Source organism: Centruroides vittatus, unplaced genomic scaffold, assembly GCF_030686945.1.
Source record: "Centruroides vittatus isolate TY-2023 unplaced genomic scaffold, ASM3068694v2 contig_1343, whole genome shotgun sequence".
NCBI classification, from domain to species: Eukaryota; Metazoa; Arthropoda; class Arachnida; order Scorpiones; family Buthidae; genus Centruroides; species Centruroides vittatus.
The window spans coordinates 54,572-78,734 of NW_027120855.1; the positions used below are offsets into that span (position 1 = coordinate 54,572).

A 24,163-nucleotide genomic window follows, 5' to 3' on the forward strand; every position below is an offset into this window, starting at 1 on the left:
AAAATTGTATTGCAGTAAGAGGAGATTATTTTGATAAAGATAAAATAAATTTTCATGAATAAATTCAAAGCTTGCATTTTATTGAACCATTCCTGACACATTTTGATCACAAAGGTATTTACAGTCTCATTTCTATATTATCATTTTTAATACAAAATTTAAACAAAGTGAGGAAAAAGTTATATTGCCAGAGCACACAGTTATATTGCCACAAAAATTACATGTAAAAAGCATAAATTTATCTTATATATTTACAAATAATTATTTTAATTTTAAGAAGTTTTCTTTTTTATATTTAATTCTATTCTTATTATTCATACTCTATAATATAGTATGACAAAGAACATCATACAAAATAAGAATTTCTCTTACATGGAATTAATTGTTGTACTGTATTTTCATGGATTGACTAGCATGCAGCATATAACCAGGGGAAACCAGCATGCCGGTAACCCCAAAGTTTCCGGTATGCTGGTTAAACTCTGAATAAAAATTAAAATTAATTAGATCTAGCAAAACTAGTTGTTAATTAAATGTTAAAAAACATTCTTCTGAGTACAATAAAATAATAACATTGTAATTTGACTGACTTAAAATCAGAGTTTTAGTTTAAAGCACAATAAAACAATTAGCAGCTTGGTGGTGGTGGTTACTCAGTCAGTGTGGCCTGCACCAACAATCTGCCCAGATCTTAAAAATAACACCTTTCTCTCAATTTTCACACAAAGCAGATTTAATTAGTGTAAACTGAGTTTCTGAAATTTGATATGTTTATTTTTGCATTTATGGATCAAATTACAATAAAATAAACATAAAAAAAAGCATCTTGGGCATTCCATGAGTATTTTATAACATTAGAAAGAAGACAAAAAGCAGAAATTAAACATATAATCTTAGTTTTTGATATAATGCTGACAGCTTTACAAATTCCTTCTTTTTTCCATGCATACTCTAGAAAAGGATGTATAACCTCATATAAACCAAAGCCAGTTTTTACCATACAAAAATATCTGGTTTCATGGTCTTTCTTGGATATACTGAAATGCTGGACAATCTGTGAAAATACAGTATTTATATTGTTTTAAAATATAAATATGTTAAGTATGTTTTTTAATATCAATATGTAAAAATAATTCTAGAATCCCATATCATTTGTCACAATACTAAAAATATTTGTGTAATTAAGAAATTTAATTTATTGAAAAGTTTAACAAGTTTCAGAAATTTGAAATAAAAACTATTTTCTATTTTCATTTCATGAGATCTACTTATCTGAAAAGAATCATTTACTTTTTACATTCTAATTAATATTTTTAGGTACATACATTTTTTTACATACACAGTTAATAACTGGTTTTTGGTGTTAAAACTCTGTTTAATTGACATGAAATACATAAAAGTGAGCACCTTTGACCATGTGTTTCCACATTCCCAGCAATTTTTTAGAATGGAATGCCAAACATTAGAATATTGAACAACAAATTCAAAAAAGAGAATATAATTTAAATTTTTATAACAAACATATTTGCCATTCCATTCTAAATAATTTTTCTGAGGAAGATGGTAATGCACCATGAAAAGTGCTTGTTTTTATATATTTTGTGTTAATTAAAAGAGGTTTAACATGAAAAGACAGTTATTTATTCTGTTACTTTTGAAACTGGTATCAAATGTCCCTTCAGTTCTAAAAACAACTTACTTGTTCTATAACTCTCTTCATCCACCAGCTTGGCCCCATCAAAGTAACTGCACAAATGATTTTAGTCTGAAGAATTCCTAATGCCCAATCCTAAATATATATTATAGGTGTATATGAATATACTCACTACAATTATAAAGTACAAACATATACAAAATAATTAATTTAATTTTAAAACATTCTCAATCTCCTTCTTTAAAGACAAATGCCATAAATGGAGAGCTTCATTAAGATCTTTTTGATCAAAAACTTACTTAAGGGCAATATTCAATAAATTAAAATTATTGAAAATATTTCAAAGTAATAGTTATTAATAATAACTTCAATAACCTAACAAACCATCAACAAAATTATAAACAAAGTGCAAATGTTTTTGCCTGAGTTAAACAGGTATCATCAGGCATCAAACTACTGAGAAAAAAACACTGAGGATTGAAAAAAAACATGTGTAGGGAAAGGGATGTATGATGTAAGAAGAGAGGAGGAGGGGAAAGGGAGTTTATAATTTGTAGAAGGAACATCACCCAGCATGGCTATTCCTTGCACACTATTAGGAGAGTTATCCGCAATCTTTCTAACACCGATTCCATCCAGCTAATTAAATCCTCCAAAGAAGAAAAAAAAGTTCAAAACTGTCAATAACAAGTCCTTTGTCATATTTTACAAAGAATTTGAACGAGAAAACAAATGTTTAGCATTCTCAGAAGTCCAGCTATTGCTGCTCTTCTTTGCAACGCCAAAGACCATCCCAACAAGAACCACCAGCCAGGCATCTACAGTATCCCCATCATTGACCATCTTTACAACTGCCACGTCTTGCCCGTTACATAACTGTCTCAAAGAACACCAAACATCTATCAAAAAGGTTTAACCAATACTGCTTTGGATTTCTACACATCTGATCCAGCCATCCAGGTAGATTTCCATCAGACGCACCTCTTACATAATGAATCTAAACAATATGTCCTTAAACATCTAAAACAAGTGGAAATTTACAAGGAATATAGCTCATAACTTATGGACCATAACTCAGCCATTAACTATCGTGACGTTGACTCCTTCTCCACTGCCTGAAACTCTTTCTATGAAATAAAAATTCCTTTTTCCCCTCTCTTATGTCATACACCCCTTCCCCCTACACATGAGTTCAGCAATCCCCCAGTGTTTTTTTTTCTCAGTAGTTTGTTGCCTGATGATGCCCATTTAACATGGGAAAAAATGTTTGCAGTTTGTTTATAATTTTGTCGCTGGTTTGTTAGGTTATTAAATTGTTTATTATGTTCTAGTTTTAATAAGTTATAAAGTAAAAGTTGTTAACAAAGTAACAGTTAGCATTAAATCTTAAATGTTAAAAAAGTAAAAAAGTTTTCTCAGCAATATTAGGTGTTTTATTAAGTTTTATTAAGTTTTTTAAAAAGTAACTTTATGATGTTTATAATATAATTCTGAATATTCTGGAAGAAAAGAATTGACCCAAAGTAATATTCAAACCAGCAACTACCGCTTACTGTGTGGATGCATTGCCAATTATGTTACCGAGACCACCAAGCAATTCTTTGCCTCCAGACATATTTAATTATCAATATAACCATCCACAGTTGATCACAGCACCAACATCCTACATCCTCGGTCTATACAATTACCCACTATGGTATTCAGTGGGCTTTCACTTTACTGAGTGAGTAACTGTGATGATTATATTGATAATTAACCACGATAATGAATAACTATGGATGGTTGGTTATATCTAAAATTAAATATGTCTGGAAACAAAGAATTACTTGGAGGTCTGGGTAACATAACTGGCAATGCATCCACTGGTAAGTGTGAGGACCCGAACGGGGGTCGACTAAAAGGGACGAAATTGGAGATTTCCATTGTTTAATAGAAGTTTTTTTTCTTGTAGTAAAACAATGGAAGATGCGAATTCGAGAAACGCGCGCCGCGAAAGGAATCAAGTTTCGTCACGACGATGACCTCTCTTGCGCCCTCCATCAGGTTTCGAATTGGCACCAGGTGACAATGAGAGACCAATGGAAAGGCGATTTGGGGGAGACAGATTATAAAACTGCGCGTTTCAAGGACATTCGGAGTTCTTGGTCTTGGGTTCAGAGTGCTCCGCTACTGGATTCTTGCTAAGGTTTAACAACGAAATCTGGGTCGACGCTTCGAATTTGTCTTCGACCTCTGCTCCCGACGAGTTGTGCCCAGGTACACCCCGCCGTCGAAAAGCATCACTTCAAGTTGCGCTGTGTGCCCCGGGGCCGACGCCATCCACCTCACCTTCATCAAAAGTTTAAACAATCGACTGGACTATTGAACTGTTGCACGGACTGATTCACCCTTTGGATTGGCCTTACGCCAAATTAATAGAGTTGTTGTAAGCTCCATTTTTATGTTTATTAAACAGTTTTAGACGGTAACCCATCTCAGTGATGTCAGTCCATTCCCACAAGACAGTCTGACCGCTCAACTGCCGTAACATTCTTTCTCTCCCATCGGCTCACCTTACATAAGTTAGAGTTGCTGGTTTAAATCCCACTTTGGGCTGATTCTTTTCTTCTAGAATATTCAAAATTAATTTGTAAATATCATAATTATTAAATTTAATAAGTGATAACACCTAAGACTTAGCTCTAGTACCAAATTACTTAATAGTTAATCATTAATATAGTATTCAATTAGCCCAATTAATTATGGCAATTGTTTGATTTAGTATTAAAATTTAACATGAAAAATTTTACACAATTATTGTATTTACTAAGTAAAATAATTATAAAACATCAAATCTGATTGTATATAATATATCACGCAAACATGATTAGGTCTGCAGGTTTAAATTATTCCATAGGCTAAAATAAACACATCCTATAACTTCTATAACTCAAACTGCACTTACTGTCATAAATCAAAATGCTCCAAAAAACCTTTAACATGCAGCTTAATTCTGCTATCAACTAACGTTTTCGGACAGCTTCACTGGCCTTCTTTGGATTCGAACACAAAAAACTTCATTCAAAATGAAAGTTCTTTTTCTTAACGAAAAAATTCTGAAACGCTCATCTTTTAAAGAAACAAATCATCGTAGATTCGAATGCATCATTTTGTTCTTTTAAATTTGCAAATCCGCTGCTTTCCATACCGATGCTAGTTTAAATGATTCTCGAAAATTTACAGCTTGCCCTTTTTTGTTGTACAGGTAACCAGGGCCGGCCATCGGGGGGGTGCGGCGGATGCTACGCACCGGGGCCCCGCGATTGAGGGGGCCCCAACATTATCAAGAATGCAGTATTTTTAGTAATTTTTCTGAAGTAATTAATGTATTAGCAAGAACAAAATCACGCTTTAAATAAACATGCATTAATATATGTTCGTGTTTGTAAATTTTTTTATTTTAGAAAAACATTTGGGCCCAAATAGTTTCTTGCACCCGGGCCCCTTTATCGAGAAGGCCGGCCCTGCAGGTAACCCCCGTATAACACAGCACTTCTATAGCACAGGTTCACTCTAACATGGTTTGGAAATTAGGTAAAACCCTCGTACAACATAAAATGTAATAACAACTGTTACCAGTTGATGATGCTCAAGTTGAAATCATCATATAGGATGAATAATCCTCTGGTAAAATATTTACTTAAATAATAAATAAGCATTTTACCCATGAAAAAAATCTACGGGTGTACTATAGATTACTATCTATGGAATTTCAGAACTTTGAGTATATATCTGAACTGAGGGGACCGAGACGAGTTCAACGATACCCTACTTTTGGACCGGAGACAAAAAATAAAGTTATCATACTTTTTCACTTACCATACTTTTTTAATGCTCTCATGAAGACGGCACCGTAGTTGCTAGTACTGCCATCTTGCGGTAAAGTCTGCAAACCACAACGTCGGACTACGGTCATCTCCAGTAGGGTTAAACACGCGATACCAGAGCGGAGAGAGCGATGCGACTTCCGATCATCGCACGATTGCCATTTCGATTAATGTTACTTATGGCAGCAAATGTGGTGGCCATTCCGACTGTTCGTGCTCTCGACTGACCTCCCGGAGGGGAGCCACCAGCAGGCCGCCATGTGCTAAACGTCACTAGTTATTGATTCACGGTAGTTCTTGAACAAAGTAAAAAACGGGGGGAAAACGTCTACTAAAGGCAATTTTAACGGCAAGCGACGCAACTTCCGATTGCGATAGCGAGGGCGACTTAGCAGAGAGAGTGACGCGACTCCCTATCATCGCGCGATCACTGGAAAAAAGTATGATAACATTTTTATTTTTCGTCTCCGGTCCAAAAGTAGGGTATCGTTGAACTCGTCTCGGTTTCCTCAGTTCAGATATATACTCAAAGTCCCGAAATTCCATCGATAGTAATCTATAGTATCCCCAAATCTACTATATAAAGCTGAAAAACCAGATTCTACTAATGTATGCCAAAAATGACCACTAAGGGCACCACTAGCAAGTATTTAAATTAATTTAAATTAACAATATAAATTATTTTATATTTATTTTATATTTTTACAGTATAATATTCAGTATATTGTTACAGTAGAGAGTCGAAAATCGGCATCAATTGGGGACTGGGGTTGTTCAGATTAGGGATTTGTTCCGAGTACGTTCTATGTACGAAAAAATATATTAACCTGTCCGATGTTCAAATTTTTCTCCGTTGCGTGTCGCTTCGTGTTGAATTTTCGTCGATTTTAAGCCTAACGAAAATTTTTATAATAATAATCGAGGCTATCGTATCGTTAAAAATTATTTCTGCATTTTGTACAAACAAAATAAATATATTGAAGAATATAAAAACATGAAAATTATACTTTAGAAGTAAATTTAGTATCAAAAACGTTCAATTCAGCACGACACAGTCCGACTGAAAATCGTGCCGATTATCGGGCGATTCCGATTACCAGGGTGCCGATTTTCGACTCTCTACTGTATTTTTATTTGTAATTTTGTATGCCCCGATGTCTGGCATTGGGCCTTTCGACTTGTGAATAATAAATCCGATTTAAAGAAGGATTTAACAGTGTGTTTTTTAATTCTTGGAACTTAACCCCCCTTTTCACTAGTTCTTTGTTTCGTATAAAATGGCAATTTTTTGGAACGTAACTCCCGTGTTATACGGGGGTTACCTGTATTTATTAATATACCACATTAGTTGGTAGCATAATTAAGGTGCATGTTAAAGGTCTTTTGGAGCATTTTGATTTATAAACACATCCCAGTTGTAATCATGTTTTCTAAGCTATAAATTACTGTATGCAATCTACTCAAAATAATTTCTGTACATTAATGCATGACATTTCTGGTAGTTTGTGTTACTTTCATAGAATTCTTTTTAGCTTTAATTTAATTGAGCCTGCAACCACTCACACCAACAAGTACGAAAAAGTAATATTGAAAAATAAACCCACACATTCAAATAGATTTATAATAATAATATAACTACTCAAACCCAATAAATTAAAAAAAAAATAGAATATTGTTAAACAAAATAAGACACGAAGACATTTTAGAAATGATTAAAAATATTTTCAACCAATGTGTTACAAAGCATGTTCAATGTAACATCCACCATTTTCTGAAAACAAGTAAATTCCTCCTGATAGGCTAAGAGCTACTGGAAAACACAGTACTGCTATTTAATTTGCTTTCAGAAAATAGTAGATGCCACACTGAACATGCTTTGTAACACGTTTTAGAAACAATTAAAAACATTTTCAACTGATGTCTTCATGTCTCATTTCATTTAACAATATTGCAGACAGCACCATTTCCCGTTAGTGGTGAGTTTTTTAACTTTTTTTTTCACAGGAAATAAAATCCCATGACGTCCTGTACATTATTACCAAGTTTGGTAACATTTTATCCAGTAGTTTTCATTTTATGGTCATTTCAAAGTGGAACATTAATTATAAACACCATGTACTTTTGTTCAGTTTTGGCTGTGATTTTTCTATTAGCAATGAGTTTTACATTTGTTATGTAAAGGAAAGCACTGGATCATTAAAAAATGAAATGCTTTAAATTTAACACAAAAAATAAATATAATTCATCAGACTGAAAATGAAAAATCTCAAGGTAAAGTTGGTAAAGAAATGTCTCCAAGCAAGTAGACAATTTCAGACATTTGAAAAGCAAGAGAAAAAACTACTATAGACTTTTCTTAAAATAATATTTAAAGAATATTTCAAAAAAAAAAAAAAATGACAGTATTCTTTTTACAAATTTAATGAAAATCTGGCATATATACTATACAACTGAAATTTTGTCCACTACATAATTGACTTTTGTCTACAATAACAGTAACAGATAAGTCAATATTACTACTGGGTTGACCGAAAAGTTCGTGCTGATTTTGAAGGAAAATTGAAACGCAGGAGATTTAAATTTTAGTACACATTTATTAAATTATATAGGTGCTATTCTGTTCTACAACCTTCCTCCATCTGTCAGGCAACTTGAAAATTGTGTCCTTCCAGAATCTCTCAAGTTTTTCAGTGAAAAACTTTTCTTTGTGATTTTTTATCTTGACCAAAGGGTTGAAGTTTTTTCCATTAAGGAAATTTTGTAATGATCAAAATAGGTGGAAATCAGAGGGTGCGAGGTCTGATGAATATGGTGGATGGGGTAGAACATCCCAATCGAGCTCCAGCAACTTTTGTTGAGTTATCAAAGACACGAAGCCACGCATTGTCCCGATGAAACACTGATTCGCTATTTCTCAACATTTTTGTTCAATTGCTGTCTTTAATTCATCTAATTGGGAACAATACTTATCTGAATTTATTGTCTTGTTGTTTGGTAAAAGCTCATAATACAAAATCCCTTTCCAATCGCACCAGACACAGAGCATGATCATCTTTCGATGATGACCTGCTTTTGGGGTGGCTAAAGGTGGTTCATTCCACTTTCCCAAGATCTTTTTTCGTTCAACATTATTATAAATGATCCATTTTTCATCCCTCATCACTACTTGCTTCAAAAATGGTGTCTCCTCATTGTGTTTATAGAGCAAGTCACAAATGGAAATGCAATCCATCAGATATTTCTCCATCAAATTGTGGGGAACCAATACATCAAAACAGTTTATGTAGCCAAGCTACAAAAATGCTCATGGAAGGTGGATTTTGACATATTTAAGACTTCTGCTAATGTACAAGTCATATAGCGTAGGTTATTCTGAATCAGTGTTTTAATCTGATCTTCGTCTGTGGTGGAGGGCCTACCCAGGCATTCTTGATCTTATAAGGTTGAAATCACCAGCTTTAAACTTAGCAAACCACTTCCGCACAGTTCTTTCAGCTACAGCACCTTCGCCATATACAGTGCATATCTTGTTTGCCGCTTGTGTGGCATTTTTGCCTTTCCAGTAAAAGAAAAGCATTAAATGCCTAAAATGCACTTTGTTTTCTTCCATATTCAAACGTGTATAAAACTGACGAAAATTAATGTATCATAACCAAAGTTTTTCCAAATATGCCTGAAGTACTGTCCTTTACGATATGTATGCATGTCATTTGTTTTCAATCGTTCTGACATGTTCAGACCTGTCCTTACGCGACCTACCAAAAATCAGCACGAACTTTCTGGACAACCCAATATATACATACAGTAGAATCTGTTTATATTCGCAGTAACAGATCTCTGAAATAAGATAAAAATACATTGATTTGGCATCTGGACATGGAGAAAACATAAGTGAACTGCAGATACTTTCTCAAGGTTATCGAGATCCATTCTAACATGATTTTACTCTATAGTAATTGTGGTTGTATGTCATAGTGTAACTTTTACTTAGTCATAGTTTTAGCATCTTTTCTTTGTTCTTTGTTCCTTCTTACTTCTAGAACTTTCTATTGTTATTCTATTCTCTTGGGTGGTGAGAGCCAATTTGTGGAACTACATGAACAAAGAAAGACAAGGCTACGCGAGGGCACGTTTGGAGCGAGACAGGACTTTTTCTCGGCTGTCCTTCGTAAGTAGGGACAGATGGAGATAATGTAAGTATCGTCAAGCATCAGTGAGACTGGTGAAACCGAACTGGCAGGAAAAAGATTAATGAACTTATTGAAGTGATGACACAGTGAGTCTCTAATCTATAAAAAAAAAAGACGGCAACTCAAAATCACCAAGTGTAACCAACTTGGACTGATTTTGGACTCTCACGGAAGTTGTGTAATGTTCGTACCTCCCATGTATTCAATTCTCTTCTGTTAACTATCCCACTGTCTTGGTTGGGCTCTGCATTTTTAGTGGATCCTTGGCGGTTATTTGTTTCGGACATCATAGCGGACTATATCACCAGGTGCAGCAAGTTGTTGTGATTAATTAGGTAGGTCACTTGCATTTATTAATTAATTAGGGGGAGTTAGAAAGTGTTTATTTTCTTATTTTTTGGATCCGTCTAGCAAGTTGGTGGATTAAAATTCAGAGGCAAACAATGTCGCGTAGGTAGGGTGGTAATCTATCCAATTCTAAAGTTTCACAGCCGCACGTTTAGAATTAATTAGTTAATTAGTGATTCAATTAGTTTCTATTATGTTCTATGAGAAATTTTTGGATTTTAACCATTGGAAACCACTGTAATGGACGTTGTAATGGTTGGTAACGGTTCTCTTTTTTTTTTCTAACGGTCTTTAGTGATCTATTTATATTTATTGCTGCACCTGGTATTTCTTTGTTTTTTTGTTTGTTTTAATTGTTATTACATGTTTTTCCATTAGCATTTCAAGATAGGTTTTAAGCAGTTAGGATAAGGTTTTTTTAAGTTTTTATTTTAAGTTTAATCTATAAGGTTTAGCCATAGTTTAATGTTCTTATTCTTTATTTAAATTATTCTGGGTTTTGCTGGGTACAAGGTTATATCTGCTTTTTGCGTGCTTCCACTTCATTGTTTGTTCTTTTGGTCCACATTTTATTTTGTAGGAATCATTATGTCTCTTTCACAACCCAAAGCGCAGGTTGTTTTGGAGCCATTGGAAGACACAATATTGAAGGAGGCCAGTCATCAAGTGGGCTGTATCCTGTACCTATGTCTAGAACTTACAAATAACAATATAAAGAAAGAGGAAAGGCTACAAATTAGGGAGAATGCAAACAGGCTATTCTCCTCTTTAAGTCAGACAATTGGAATTATCAGGGAAATGCACTTCCGCCAGATGGAAAACAACATACCCTCATTGAGACAAACATATGCAAAAGTGATCAAGTATTCGACTAAGCCCAGCTTTACTACCAAAGAGATCAATCGCTCTCTCAACAACAAATTCACCACCGAAGGGCTTGGTGGATCACACGCTCTCATTCTATACCCGAAGCAACAGGAGGGAGGTACTCGGGTTAACATGGCAGAAGTAGCTTCTGAGTTGAAAAGCAAAATAGAGCCTCAGCATATAAAGATCAAAGTTAAATCAGTGAAAGAAATTAAAAGGAATGGAATTTATATCAGGGTGGGCAGCAAAGCAGAGAGCAAAACCCAAGGCAGTTGAGCAAGGCAAGTTGAGGCCATACCCTCCATCAACGGGAAAGTGACCCGTAAAGTCTCCCAAGGAAGGAGACCAAGAATAATTCTACTTAACGTCCCAAATGCAGTTGCTGAAGAGGACATTATTGACTATATTTATGACCAAAACGACATATGGAGCGACATAAAGAAAGAGGACATGGAATCCTCCTGTCATATTAGCACAATATTAACTAGAGGAAGAATAATTGAAAATTGCAGACATGTAATCCTTTCAGTTCCACCCCGGATCAGAGACATTATAATCAAAGAGAAGCATCTCTTCCTCTCCTGGGCCACCATAAAGGTGAATGATTATGTCCATGTAATTAGATGTTTTAGATGCTGTTAGTTCAAACACAAAGCAGCAGACTGCACAGATGAGTAGCGCTGCAGCAATTGCAGTGAGTTTGTAAATTAAAAGAATGTAGCATAAGGGACCAATCACCTTGCTGCTCTAATTGTAAATTGGCTAATAAACAGCTTCCGGGAAGCAAAAAAACATCCAACAAATCACAATGCTTTTGACTCTAATTGCCCCATCAGCAAACATATTAAAGTAGCCACAATAAAACAGACAAACTATAGACTCTAAAGCCTCTCTGTTTCCTTCCACACTGGCTCCACATCCGGTTAGCGCATTCAACTCCAACAATGGCAATAATTCTGGTCAACCTCAGCGCCATGGCCACAAATTCAGCTTTCAGTCATCAGTGCCAGACCACCAACTTAAACTATACATCCAACAACAACCTTAAGATTAAGATACTCCAAATCAACTTACAGAACTGCAAGGTAACTCCCCATTACTTCAGGATATCCTGGTTAACAATACAGATATTATAACGGTCCAAGAACCCTACTCACTGAATGGGAAAATTGCTATGCTAGGCTGGTGCAAATCTCTTCGTCTAAATAGAAATAACAAGTTTTCTTGAGGAACTGTGGTTGCTAATCAGGCCATAGATGCTCAAATGCATCGAAATCTGTGCAATGATAATCACACCACCATCCAGGTCAACAACCAGAACTTTAAGGCGTACATTGTCTCAATTTACATATTTCCTTCAGAAGACATAGTGCTTCCTCTTCACAATTTAGGATCCACAATTAGGACAATTTCTCAATATCCCATCCTAATCGCAGGGGACTTTAACGCAAAGTCCCCATTGTGACACGTCCCTCAGGAGGACCCCATGGGCACCGCCCTCCGGGAATTCATAGAGGAATTCAATCTCATCTCGCTAAATACCAGTACTCGCCCCACGTTCTCCACGGAGCAGGGGGAAAGCTGCATTGACATGTGTCTGGGGAACAGTGCTATGTGCTATGAACAAAATAGTTACAAAGTGCAAAACTGAAGACACAACCACTGCAAGTGACCACAATCATATCTGGATGGAGATTTCTCATCAAATTCAGCCTTACACTGAGACATTCATATCTCATACAAACTGGGATCTTTATGAGGAAATGGTGAAAGAATATTGGAACCCTATGGGCATCATCAATATCCACTCCACTACTGAGATAGATCAGTGGGTTGAAAAGCTTCAGCTCACTCTCAAGTATGTCTACTCCTCTTCCACTGCTACTAGAACCCACAAAACCCAAGTACCATGGTGGAATTCACAACTACAAAACACCAGGCAAAAGGTCAGAAAAACAAAATGAACCTTTAGGAAAGAGGGGGACCCAGACAGAAAAGAATCCCTAATGATTACTGTAACCTCAACAGGGAATACAAGTATCAAATTAACAAGGCGAGATCAGACTCATTGAGGAATTACTGCTCCACCACAGGTAACAGAAACCCATGGTCCACCCCTTATTACATCAGGTTTAATAAAACTAGAAGAACTTCAGTCATGAACTCAATCAGGAAGGGAGACAATACATTTACTGACAACATAAAGGATACATATCAATACATCATAAATGAATTATTCCAAGATGACAAGTCTACACAGTTGAGAAAGGGGGAGAAGACCACCCAGGAGCTAGTAGCATTAGCAACACTACTGTAGAAAAAAGCTTCTCCACAAAGGACATTGCAAACAAATTCAAGAACATCAACTATAAGAAAGCACCTGGCCCAGATGGAATCACTGGAAACATCATGAAGCATGCTTTTACGGCTATTCCTTCCACGTTTGTTGTCTTGTACAACAAATGTTTAGAGTTAGGGTATTTTCCAAAAGTGTGGAAAAAAGACAGATCAAATTAATTCCAAAAAATAAGAACAAGGCACCTGAAGTTCCCCAAGATTTTCGGCCTATCTCCCTTCTACCCATATTGGGTAAGGTACTAGACACCCTTATCGCCAAAAGATTAGTTCCATGTGGAATAAAACAAGTTCCTTCATCCTAACCAACATGGTTTTAGGCAAAACAAGAGCACTATCACTGCTTTACAGTACATGGTAGACTTCATCTCCTTTGCAAAACATGACAACAAGCACACCCTTGCAGTCACTATTTGATCACAAGTGCATAAGGGTGCATTTGATCATGCCTGATGGCCAAGGATCCTGGTCACCCTCAAACACTTAGGCTGTTCCAGGAACATTTACATCTACAAGAGCTTTCTCTCAGAGAGAAGGGTTAGAACTGGCCTCCAAACTACTGCTATTTCAAAGGAAATCCAAAGGGTTCTGGCCCCCTTCTATGGCTCATGATTTACAACAGCCTACTCAAAATCCAGCATTATCTCCCAGGGTATCTAACAGTCAGCATACAAGCATATGCTGATGATATCCTTATCTTAATGAGACATAAAAATCAGGGGGTCTTGCAGTCAAAAATGAACCAACTACTTCAGGACATCAGCGAATGGTCCAAGTCCAACCAACTGATTATAAATCCGGCAAAAGTCAAGTGTATTATATTTCTGAGAAGAAACACTTTGGCGTAAAAACCCACTCTAAAAATCAACAAACAGAAAACAGCCAATCAGAACATCATCAAATACCTGGAGCTCAAAGTTGATGATAAACTTACTTAGATTACCCACATTGAATTTGTTCACCAAAAGGCACTAACCATGGCCTACTCACTGCGATCCATGGCATGTAATACGTGGGGCCTTACCTACAACACTGCCAAAATAATTTACATTGGGGCCATAGAACCCTCCATTCTTTATAGAGCTAAGATTTGAGGAAGGCCGTTGCAAAAGCTGACATTAGGAGGAAGCTCCTTTCCACTCAAAGGAATTTCCTTATACCAATCACTAAAGTTTACAGGACCTCCCCAATGAATGCAATACAAGTCATGGCCAACCTAACCCCCCTGGATCTCAAAGTGGTGAAAATGTACTGGAAATATCATCTACTTCACCAAAACAAAAGTACCCTTGAATCTACCAGCACTTCACCTGACATTTAAATACCTGTGAGACAAAATCAAAACCCACAACCTTGATCTGCACTATGACTTCCTTTCTGACCATCCATCTCTCAACCCCTTGAAGTCCTGCTAACCCAGGCAAAAGAAAAAAGGGGCATCACTTCTATACAGATGAGTCCAAATCCCTCAGTAGGGTCGAGTTTGCTTTTGTTCATGTCAACCCAAAGAGCACTCCACACATCAGGCCAACTATCGGCTCATGGAATATAGCTCTAACAATCAAGCTGAGAGCTTCGCATTCTTAAAGCCCTAAAGTACATACAAACTAATCACAAACAGTTTTCCAAGGAACCAATCACCATCCACACAGACAGCAAGATTGCTCTTCATCAAAAACATAAATGAAATAAAAAGTTTACCATAATCCAGCAGATCTGTGACTCTATCACATGCCTAGATAAGCTTAAGCAATCAGTGTCCTTCGAATGGATCAAGGAGCACACTGGAGACCAGTGGAACAGTAGGGCTGATCTACTGGCCAAAAAAGCCATCAGCAACATCACCACCATCACTTCCTTCGAATACATCCCAGCTAGCTGGGTTCTTGGGTGCCTCAATGATTACATCATAGGCGTATGGCAACAACAATGGGACTCTGAGGTCACTGGGAGACTCACGCATGAGTTTATCCCAAACCTCTCCAACAGACAACACATAAGACATCTGACACCAAATCACTGTCTATCGCAACTTATGACTGGCCATGGAAACATAGCAGCATACTTCCACTGCTTCCTCAGAAAGAGGAATGGGGAATGTGACTGTGGCACAGGGAACCAGAGGACCCACACCATATCATCTACTTCTGCCCGAAATACCACAACAACAGGAGAAAACTAAAGAAAGAAATTTACGAGACAAGAGTCAACTGGCCGTGTAAGCTTCTTGACTTGGTTAGCAACAGGAACAACTACAAAGCATTGGTCAACTTCGTGAACGGTACGAACATTGTTAAAAATCAGGTCTTAGCTGCCAGTCAAGTAGGACATCACTCACAACATTAGAACAGCACTAACTGTATCCTATTCAAAGTACTTTAAATGTGAAGCACGTATTCTCTTATTGATTCTCAGTTGTGCTTTGGCATAAGGTTACTTGGTCACCTTTGTTATTCGCAGTTTTATGATACCTGCAAATCTTATTGTTAGTCAGTGCACACATTGCCATCTCTGTAAATTGTTAATTCCTGTTCTTTGTGCCTGTTTTGTCATCTGTTCCCTCCAAAGTCTGGAGGAAGCATTGTATTGCTTGTTCTGATTTCAACAATCTGGTGTTATATAAACTAACACTTCTCCCACACCGGGTTGTATAAACAGAAAAAAATTTAAATACCTTCTAAAACCGATAACCGGTGCGAACTATTTTTCTAAATGGCGAACGTTTTCATTGCCCCTCCTTGGCTCTTCCTCAGGCCAATTCTGGATTTGATAATCGAACAGCATAAATAAATGGAACGTGTTCCGTAATTTAAACGATCGAGTACGTTGGGCAACCGCGTGCCGTTCCAAATATTTAAATTTTCTTTTATTCCGTTTGGGAACGATGTGCGCCTCCTATGATAAATACGCGTGACGTCAACTGATTTACGGCCTTTCTTCTAATAAAAACTGCCAAGCAGTGGAGAGTTTCCTTTCTTCCTTGAAATTAATACATGTTGTTGTGCGATCGGCTTTATAAATTTCAATTTCCTCCAGAGTTCTCAGATGTTCTTGATGTTGGGTGGTGCGGATCACCTTTGCCTCGTTAAAATTCGGTGTTATATCCGGGTTTGCTGCATACGTTGACAATGCCGTTGTGTATTTATGGCGGGTAATGTCGGATTTATGCTCCTTTATTCTAGTGCATAGTGGGCGTTTAGTGGACCCTATGTACAGTAATTGTTTCTGCCATCTGTCGTCCTGTAGAGGGATACTGTACACTCCCGGAAGCCTATACGGGTTAGGTGCGTCTTTTCCGTTTCTACAATAGGGTCCACTAAACGCCCACTATGCACTAGAATAAAGGAGCATAAATCCAACATTACCCGCCATAAATACACAACGGCATTGTCAACGTATGCAGCAAACCCGGATATAACACCGAATTTTAACGAGGCAAAGGTGATCCGCACCACCCAACATCAAGAACATCTGAGAACTCTGGAGGAAATTGAAATTTATAAAGCCGATCGCACAACAACATGTATTAATTTCAAGGAAGAAAGGAAACTCTCCACTGCTTGGCAGTTTTTATTAGAAGAAAGGCCGTAAATCAGTTGACGTCACGCGTATTTATCATAGGAGGCGCACATCGTTCCCAAACGGAATAAAAGAAAATTTAAATATTTGGAACGGCACGCGGTTGCCCAACGTACTCGATCGTTTAAATTACGGAACACGTTCCATTTATTTATGCTGTTCGATTATCAAATCCAGAATTGGCCTGAGGAAGAGCCCAGGAGGGGCAATGAAAACGTTCGCCATTTAGAAAAATAGTTCGCACCGGTTATCGGTTTTAGAAGGTATTTAAATTTTTTTCTGGTGTTATATTTTTGCATTGGCTCTGCATGGAGCCAACAGAACATTTTCTTTGTTGCTCCATCCTCCCCACCAAGTTGGGAGATCTACTTTTGCAATTTCATTTGGGAAACTCAGAGCCAATGGCTGTCCTAGGGTTTTCCCTTGTCTCAAAATGCTGAGGTGAGTTTCCTGTAACCTCATTGTATGTATTGTACTTTTTTTGTAATTCTAGTATCCCATTCTCCCCACTGGGTAAGTAGGAAAGTATTTTGTCACTCACATCCTCTGTGTCTGGAAGGAGCATTGTATCTGTTGCACAGTTTCCAGCCATCTGGTGTATTGTATGTTGGTTCCTAATTGTTACTCCGGAAGCCAAGGGAGCATTCTCTTGGTTTTTCCATCCTCCCCACCAAGTAGGAGGGGCTATACATACACGGCCTTGAGGGGATCTCAAAGCCAAAGGCTGTTTTAAGACTTCCCCCACCTCGAAGTGCTGAGGCTTGTTTACTGATCTCAAGTGTATTGTATTTTATTGTAATTCTATTGTAACTCTGATTGTTTAAATAAACAGGGCCTAGTGGCTACTCTGGATCTCAGGTTTTCACACTTTCCTATCATTCTTTTCTTTCCTCCATCCTTCTCACTTCAGCTAAACTCTTCCTTTTTGTCTTTTCAAAGGCTACATCTTAGGATTAAGCCTTCTATCCTTTGAAAGAATGAAAGAATGTTAACTATCTTGCTATCTCTTACCTACCCTTTCCAACTTCCTTCTTCCTTAGCATAAGTTAGTTTTAAGAATTAGTTATTGCATTACTCAAACTTGGTTCCTGTACACCTCACAATATTTTGCCATAGTTTCCTAACATTTTAAATTTTTGGGTGTTGCTTTGTTTCTTTTTCTTGATTCCAGACCTGCTATGTCTTCACTTCAATAAGTTCATTAATCCTTTTCCTGCCAGTTCGGTTTTACCAGTCTCACTGATACTCGACAACACTTGGCATGATCTCCTCCATCCCTACTTCACGAAGGCCAGCCAAGAAAAAGTCCTGTCTCATTCCAAACGTGCCCTCAGGTAGCTTTGTCCTGCTTTGTTCATGTAGTTACACAAATCAGCTCTCACTACCCAAGAGAATAGCGTAAGAATAGAAAGTTCTAGAAGTAAAAAGGAACAAAGAACAAAGAAAAGATGCTAAAACTATGCACAACTAAGCAAGAATTATACTAAAGTTACATAATAAACTTTTTTTCAATATAATGGACAAGTCCTTAAATTAATAACAAATAAACATGATTAAACAAACTTTCATTATAATGGACCATTTCTTCAGTCCCATGGTGATCCATTATATCAAGTTTTTACTGTATATTTTATTTAATTTACAGACAAATTATGTTGCCATCTGTTAAGAGATTTAATAATTAAGTAAATTACATATTTAATTAATTTCTAATTTAATCTAATATAAAATCCAAATTAAAAATAATTATTCAAAAATATGTTCAGTATTTAAAACAGATTCTTATGATATATTTACCTGCCAAAGTGATATCAAAGGAGTTTGATAAAGTGGAACCCTGAGTGGCACAATTATCACCAGATCAAACAACAGACCCATTAACAATGGTATAATTCCTAATAATATACTCATTGCTACCAAAGATTTAGATGTCTAATAAAAAAAAAATGATTATTTTAGCAGAATAATAATAATAAATAAATTTTGTACAATAAATTTATAAAATTATTAATATTTAAATTCACTTCAGTCAACAAAATATAATAAAACACTCAAAAAATACCTTAAAAAATTGCATTAATCACTTTAATCTCTGAAGTAGGGTTTCTCATTTCCCAGTCTTTTGCTTGTCCCGGGATTCCGAGATAAAAGTGAACTGTTTCCCGGAATCCTGGGAAATCCCAGGACAAAATTAATTATTTTTAAGATATACAAAATATCATGAAATAATTATTTTTCATTTTTTAAAGTAATTTAATACGTTCTGTAACCTCCAAAGTCATATTAATAATGCTGTGTAAGATATATATTAAAAATTACCTTTGAATTACATAGAAATTTTCACAAATAGAAAAAATTTAAAGTTTGCTGAAAACTGCATACAACAACAAAAATGCTTTTGAATTGAGTTGAAAAAAAAAAACCAGATCGAACTTTTAACTTCAAAAGTAATTTTTGTTTTTTTTCTAAATAAAATATAATACAAAATATTGTAAATTTTTATAAGATTTTAAAAAGCAAAGATGGTTGATACTCCAATCACTCAATCTAATTCTTATTTTAGTAATGAAAAGTCTCGCTACCGAGAATGTCTTTTCCGATTCAATTGATGTGATTGGAATCGTGTTTAATGCATTCAAGAGAAGACAAATGTTATGGTTTTTCACTTGTAACCTGGAAAATTTCTAGTTCATTTTCGAGATTATAGTACTTCTTTTGTTCTCTGGTATTTTTGATTTGTCTACCTCGACTGCTTTAATAGAAACATCATAGCCCAATAATTCGGCAGTTCATTTGTCTTTAATAATCAGGTTATGAAGAAAAACTTCATACTTGCAGACTTCGTACTCGTTTGTATCCTTGTCCAATTTGCACAACTTGGCGTTACGCAGTTATTGAAGCCACTGGGCATAGTTAAAAATTAAGACAACATAAGCACACTTATTCCAAATATTACTGGTAAAGAATTTTGAGAGTCCTGCCACAAATAAGCTACGTATTGATTATTGATCATTTGTGACGTGCCATAACAAAAAAAAATTAAAAAAAACTAATAAGTAGGTTTAAAATTAATAAATACAAATTTATTCTGACAAGTTATGAGTTAATTATATTTTCTATTTGCAAAATTTCCTCAACCTTAACAAAAAATAAGAAAAAAGTGAATTTTTAAGAAATTTGTGAGATTTCCCGGGTTAAAAAAAGAACTGGGATCCCGTTTGAGAAACCCTACTCTGAAGTTTATGGATGTCTTTAACCAACCTTCTTCAGGATAAGCTTATGAAATCTTATCCAAAAGATTGCTTACAAAATAATTGATGATTGTGTTCAAATAAAATTGTAGTGCTCTGCCACTTATCGGTTGTTTGGTTTAGTATGTGTGTGTGTGTATATATACATATATATATATATAGTAAATATCATTTGTATACATAGCTTCACATAAGTTTTATTATGTTCATTATTGTATTGGGTTTTCCCTTTTTTTTGTTCAGTTTTGTTTTGTAGTTTGTGTTTGACACGTGACCTTCTCTTTCCAAACCACCTTTTTAGAAGTGTGTGTGAAAGGGACTTGTACAGTAAAAAGGTCACTTGGAGACAGCAAGAAAGGGATATAAATAGAAGATCTAGGTGTGAAAGAGAGACTTTTTCGTTCGCTTGTCTTGGTTGGTGCTATCGTCGAGACATCAAGAAGGCACATATGTAAGGAAGAAGGAAACTGTCTGGAACATTAGAAAAAGGCAAAGGACTATAATCCAATTTTATCTGAGGCAGTTGAAATAACAACGGAGTGAAAGCGATCAGAAAAGAAGTGTCTGAGGTATCATCTTGAGCAGTTATTTTTGTCTTCACACGCAGTAACTGTCGGTTAGACATCCCCGTTCAAGTACGGAATTACTGTAAGTTCATGGTTATCATTGAACCTTCTTTGTTAATTAAAGTTTTGTGTAAACTTTGTTACACGTTAACATAGGGGGACAAAGAGTGAAGGTATGCGTGCTATTTGTACATGGAACACGTGTGTAAAGGAGCTTCGTAGAGGAGGTCATATGAGCCCTGTTTGCTGAGCATTTGTTCTAAATAAATCCATTTCTGTAAGCCGACAGTATGTCTTTCACTAATGTTTTCGAACCAACAGTCGAAAATGTTAGTGAAAGACATATTGTCAAGTTACGCACCATTTTTGGTTTTGAGTTAGAAGTAAGTCTTATAAAATATTTTAAACAAAATAATATAAATAAATAAAATAAACAAAATGCATCAAAATATGCAGACAAGTGCAGACTAAGAATTCTTATACAGTGTGTGATCGGTTAATGAACATAATCCATTCCAAGACTTTGTTCATTATCCAAATTGTTCGTTAACCAATTATTGATTTACCATAGGTTTTTATGGAAATTTGTTTAATTTGTTCTGAAGACACCGAAAAATAAAAAATATATACTTTCTTACTATGTTTATTTATATGTAATAATAAAACTACATATATACATAGTCTTGCATTTTTATTAGTCATGTGTTTTTCCATTTTTTGGGGTTAAAGAATCTGTCTAATGTCGATTGCTTTTCTTTCTTCTTCAGGGTGTTTTGGAAGTAATTAATAGCATTGTAATTGTAGAGATCCCCAAGCTTATTAATCTCAACCTGGTTTGGATGCCATTCTAAGATAGTTGTTCTGACATCCTCCCACTTTGTCAAAAGATCTTTAATAGCAGATATTGGATAATCCTCTTTTTCAGAAGAAAACATATCTCGCCAAGTTTCTTGGTGTTCTTCATTCGAGTTCGTGGCATTCCTTTGTCATAAGATCTGTTGCAGGTTTCATTATGAGCTTTTCAATGTTCTTTAGTTCTCAGATGTAATTTTTGTACTCTCTTGCTATTATACGCTCACCTTTCGAAAAAAAAACTGATGCAAAACTTAACGAGTGCCCACCTGACAGTCTTGCAAATACTACAAAAAAATTGTTTCTGTCAGAAAAATAAAAGGCTGGAATTACAAGGGAGAGTTTCCAAGTTCAATGGAATACTATCTGATCAGCATATACCGGGTTGAGCATCAATGTTGACGTCTCCCGCACTACAAAAGGTTTCAAATTGTAACCTGAAGACAAAAGAAAATCAATCGATATTCGTTATTTTCTGTCACTTCTTTTTATGTTTGTTCACTGAAATGTTTGTTACCCGATTTATTCATTAACCGATCACCCACTGTATTTTAGTTTATCTTTTATGCAGAATCTAAATGCATTAGGTAGTCCCTGGCATTTATGCAATAATCTTTTAATTTACTTTTATAAATTTCAATTTTCTCTTGGCTCAATGCTAACAAAGATGAACTCATAGCTGAGGAAACTCACTTCATTCCATTTTACTATGAAGTCCTGTAGCTGCGCCACACTGGACAGAACAGTTGCAGTGCCCCTTTTCAACGTCATACTTGTGCTCTTTGAGCCTAATTGCTAAATTCCTGTGACCCCAATATAGTTCTTTATTCCTAACTGTTGATTTTCATACAGAATTCTGTATACACCTGCCTTTTTTCATTTTATAGCTTATCACTATCATTTCTTAAAATATTATATAAATTAGGAGTCTTTTGAAAACTATTTTGGTATGTTTTTTTGTCTGCCATTTGTTTTGTAATGTTATTAATGTTTTTATTATAGATGAACTTTGCAATTTTACACTGATTTCTTTGGGTTCTTAACATTAAACATTATTAATTATTATTATTAATATTAATGTTTTTCAATGTATTGATGCATCCAATGAAATACATTTTAAATTTACTGTTTGGAGCACATTAACATATTTTTTAAATAGAAAGATTCCATTAAGATTCCTTTGTTCTATGCCCAAAGACAGCAATCTGTAATTTGTTGAAAGTACTTGTAATCTCATATATTAATCTTAAATTGGAATATTGCAAAATGCATAAAGAAATAGTCAGCCATACCACAATTAACTATTTAATTGACACATACAATAGCACCAGATCTCCGAGAAACCTAAACACCCTCCATCCTTAACAGCCGCAGTGACAAATTATTAGATAAAACCTATTAAAAAAAACCATTAGATCGGGCAGCAGAAGTATTGCATATAAGCGCAACAGAACTACTTACAGGTGGTTATGTAATGACAAAGACCCAATTGATCCTGACACAGTCCCTGGTCTAAACAAGATACCTGTCACTCTAGGTCTGGAAAACAAAACAAGCAAATACATAAGATACACTTCCAGAAACCTCCATATGAGACTTAAAGAGCACCAATACAACGTATGTAAAAACAAAACCACAACAATCTTAGCTATAATGGCCACTGTTTATTTATTTATTTATTTTAGTATAGTTTCGTCACTGTTGTACACTTTTACTTTTATCCTAAATTTACTATGTTTTTGCTTTATTTCTTTTTCAATTTATAAATTTTAAATAATTTTTGTTTGGAACATTATATTTAAACACTTTTTGGCCTTAAGAGTAGAACCCCACATACTTACAAAAACAAGGTATATCCATGGGCAGCCCCTTTTCAGGGGACCAATATGAGTTAGTGATATGACAATAAGAAGGCTAGGTCATACCTAGGTTCTTAGCAAACATTGTGGTTTACAAAAGTTGCGTGGATGACCTATTTATCCTCTGAAAAATGGAGCCGACTGTCAACAAATTTTTGCATGAACAACAACCTGTCAACAAACAAAATGCATGAACAACAACCTGTATAGTCTTACCCTCAAGCTGGATCAGAAATGTAGCACTAGCACTCATTTCTTAGATGTCAGTATGCATCTCGACAGTGGCCAGGTGGAAACAAGCATTTATTACAAACTGGGCTACTAACCACTATTCATTCCAGCAAACTCGTCCGACCCTTTTTCATACAAGACCACAGCATTCCGTGCTCTAACTAGACATGCTAACACTCATCACTCCAATAGGGATGATGCTCTGCTAGAACTAAAACATATTGAAGATATAGCTGTAGAACATGGTTATAGTAGAGACCTTGTACGTGGGTTATTACACACCTACTCCAACCATCTAGCCCCACAATACTCAACCTGCAGCCTACTGAGCTATTGTGAGTGACCCGGATGTTACCAGTAAATAATGCAGTCAAAATATAAATTTTGAAATTTTCGTGGCAAAAAATAGATTCAGTCACTCTGTCCACACCACTAAGTCCCTTTTGTGCTTTCTTAGAAAGTTGTCATTGCCAGATGTCCGAGCATTGTGAACATGTGGTGGCCATCAGGCGGCAATCCGTGAGGGATGATAAAAGTAGAGCTAG

At 35.7% G+C, this 24,163-nt stretch overlaps 1 protein-coding gene across 1 annotated transcript in view; it reads right to left on the reverse strand.

The window, feature by feature from the left end:
• Positions 1–24,163, reverse strand: part of LOC136990837 (E3 ubiquitin-protein ligase MARCHF6) — a 199,383-nt gene that overhangs the window by 28,122 nt on the left and 147,098 nt on the right. The window contains exons 19-20 of the mRNA XM_067289284.1: positions 18,657–18,791; positions 1,700–1,789 (exon numbers count right to left, since the gene is read on the reverse strand). Coding sequence (XP_067145385.1) covers positions 1,700–1,789; positions 18,657–18,791 — 225 coding nt within the window. The remainder of the gene's footprint in view (positions 1–1,699; positions 1,790–18,656; positions 18,792–24,163) is intronic.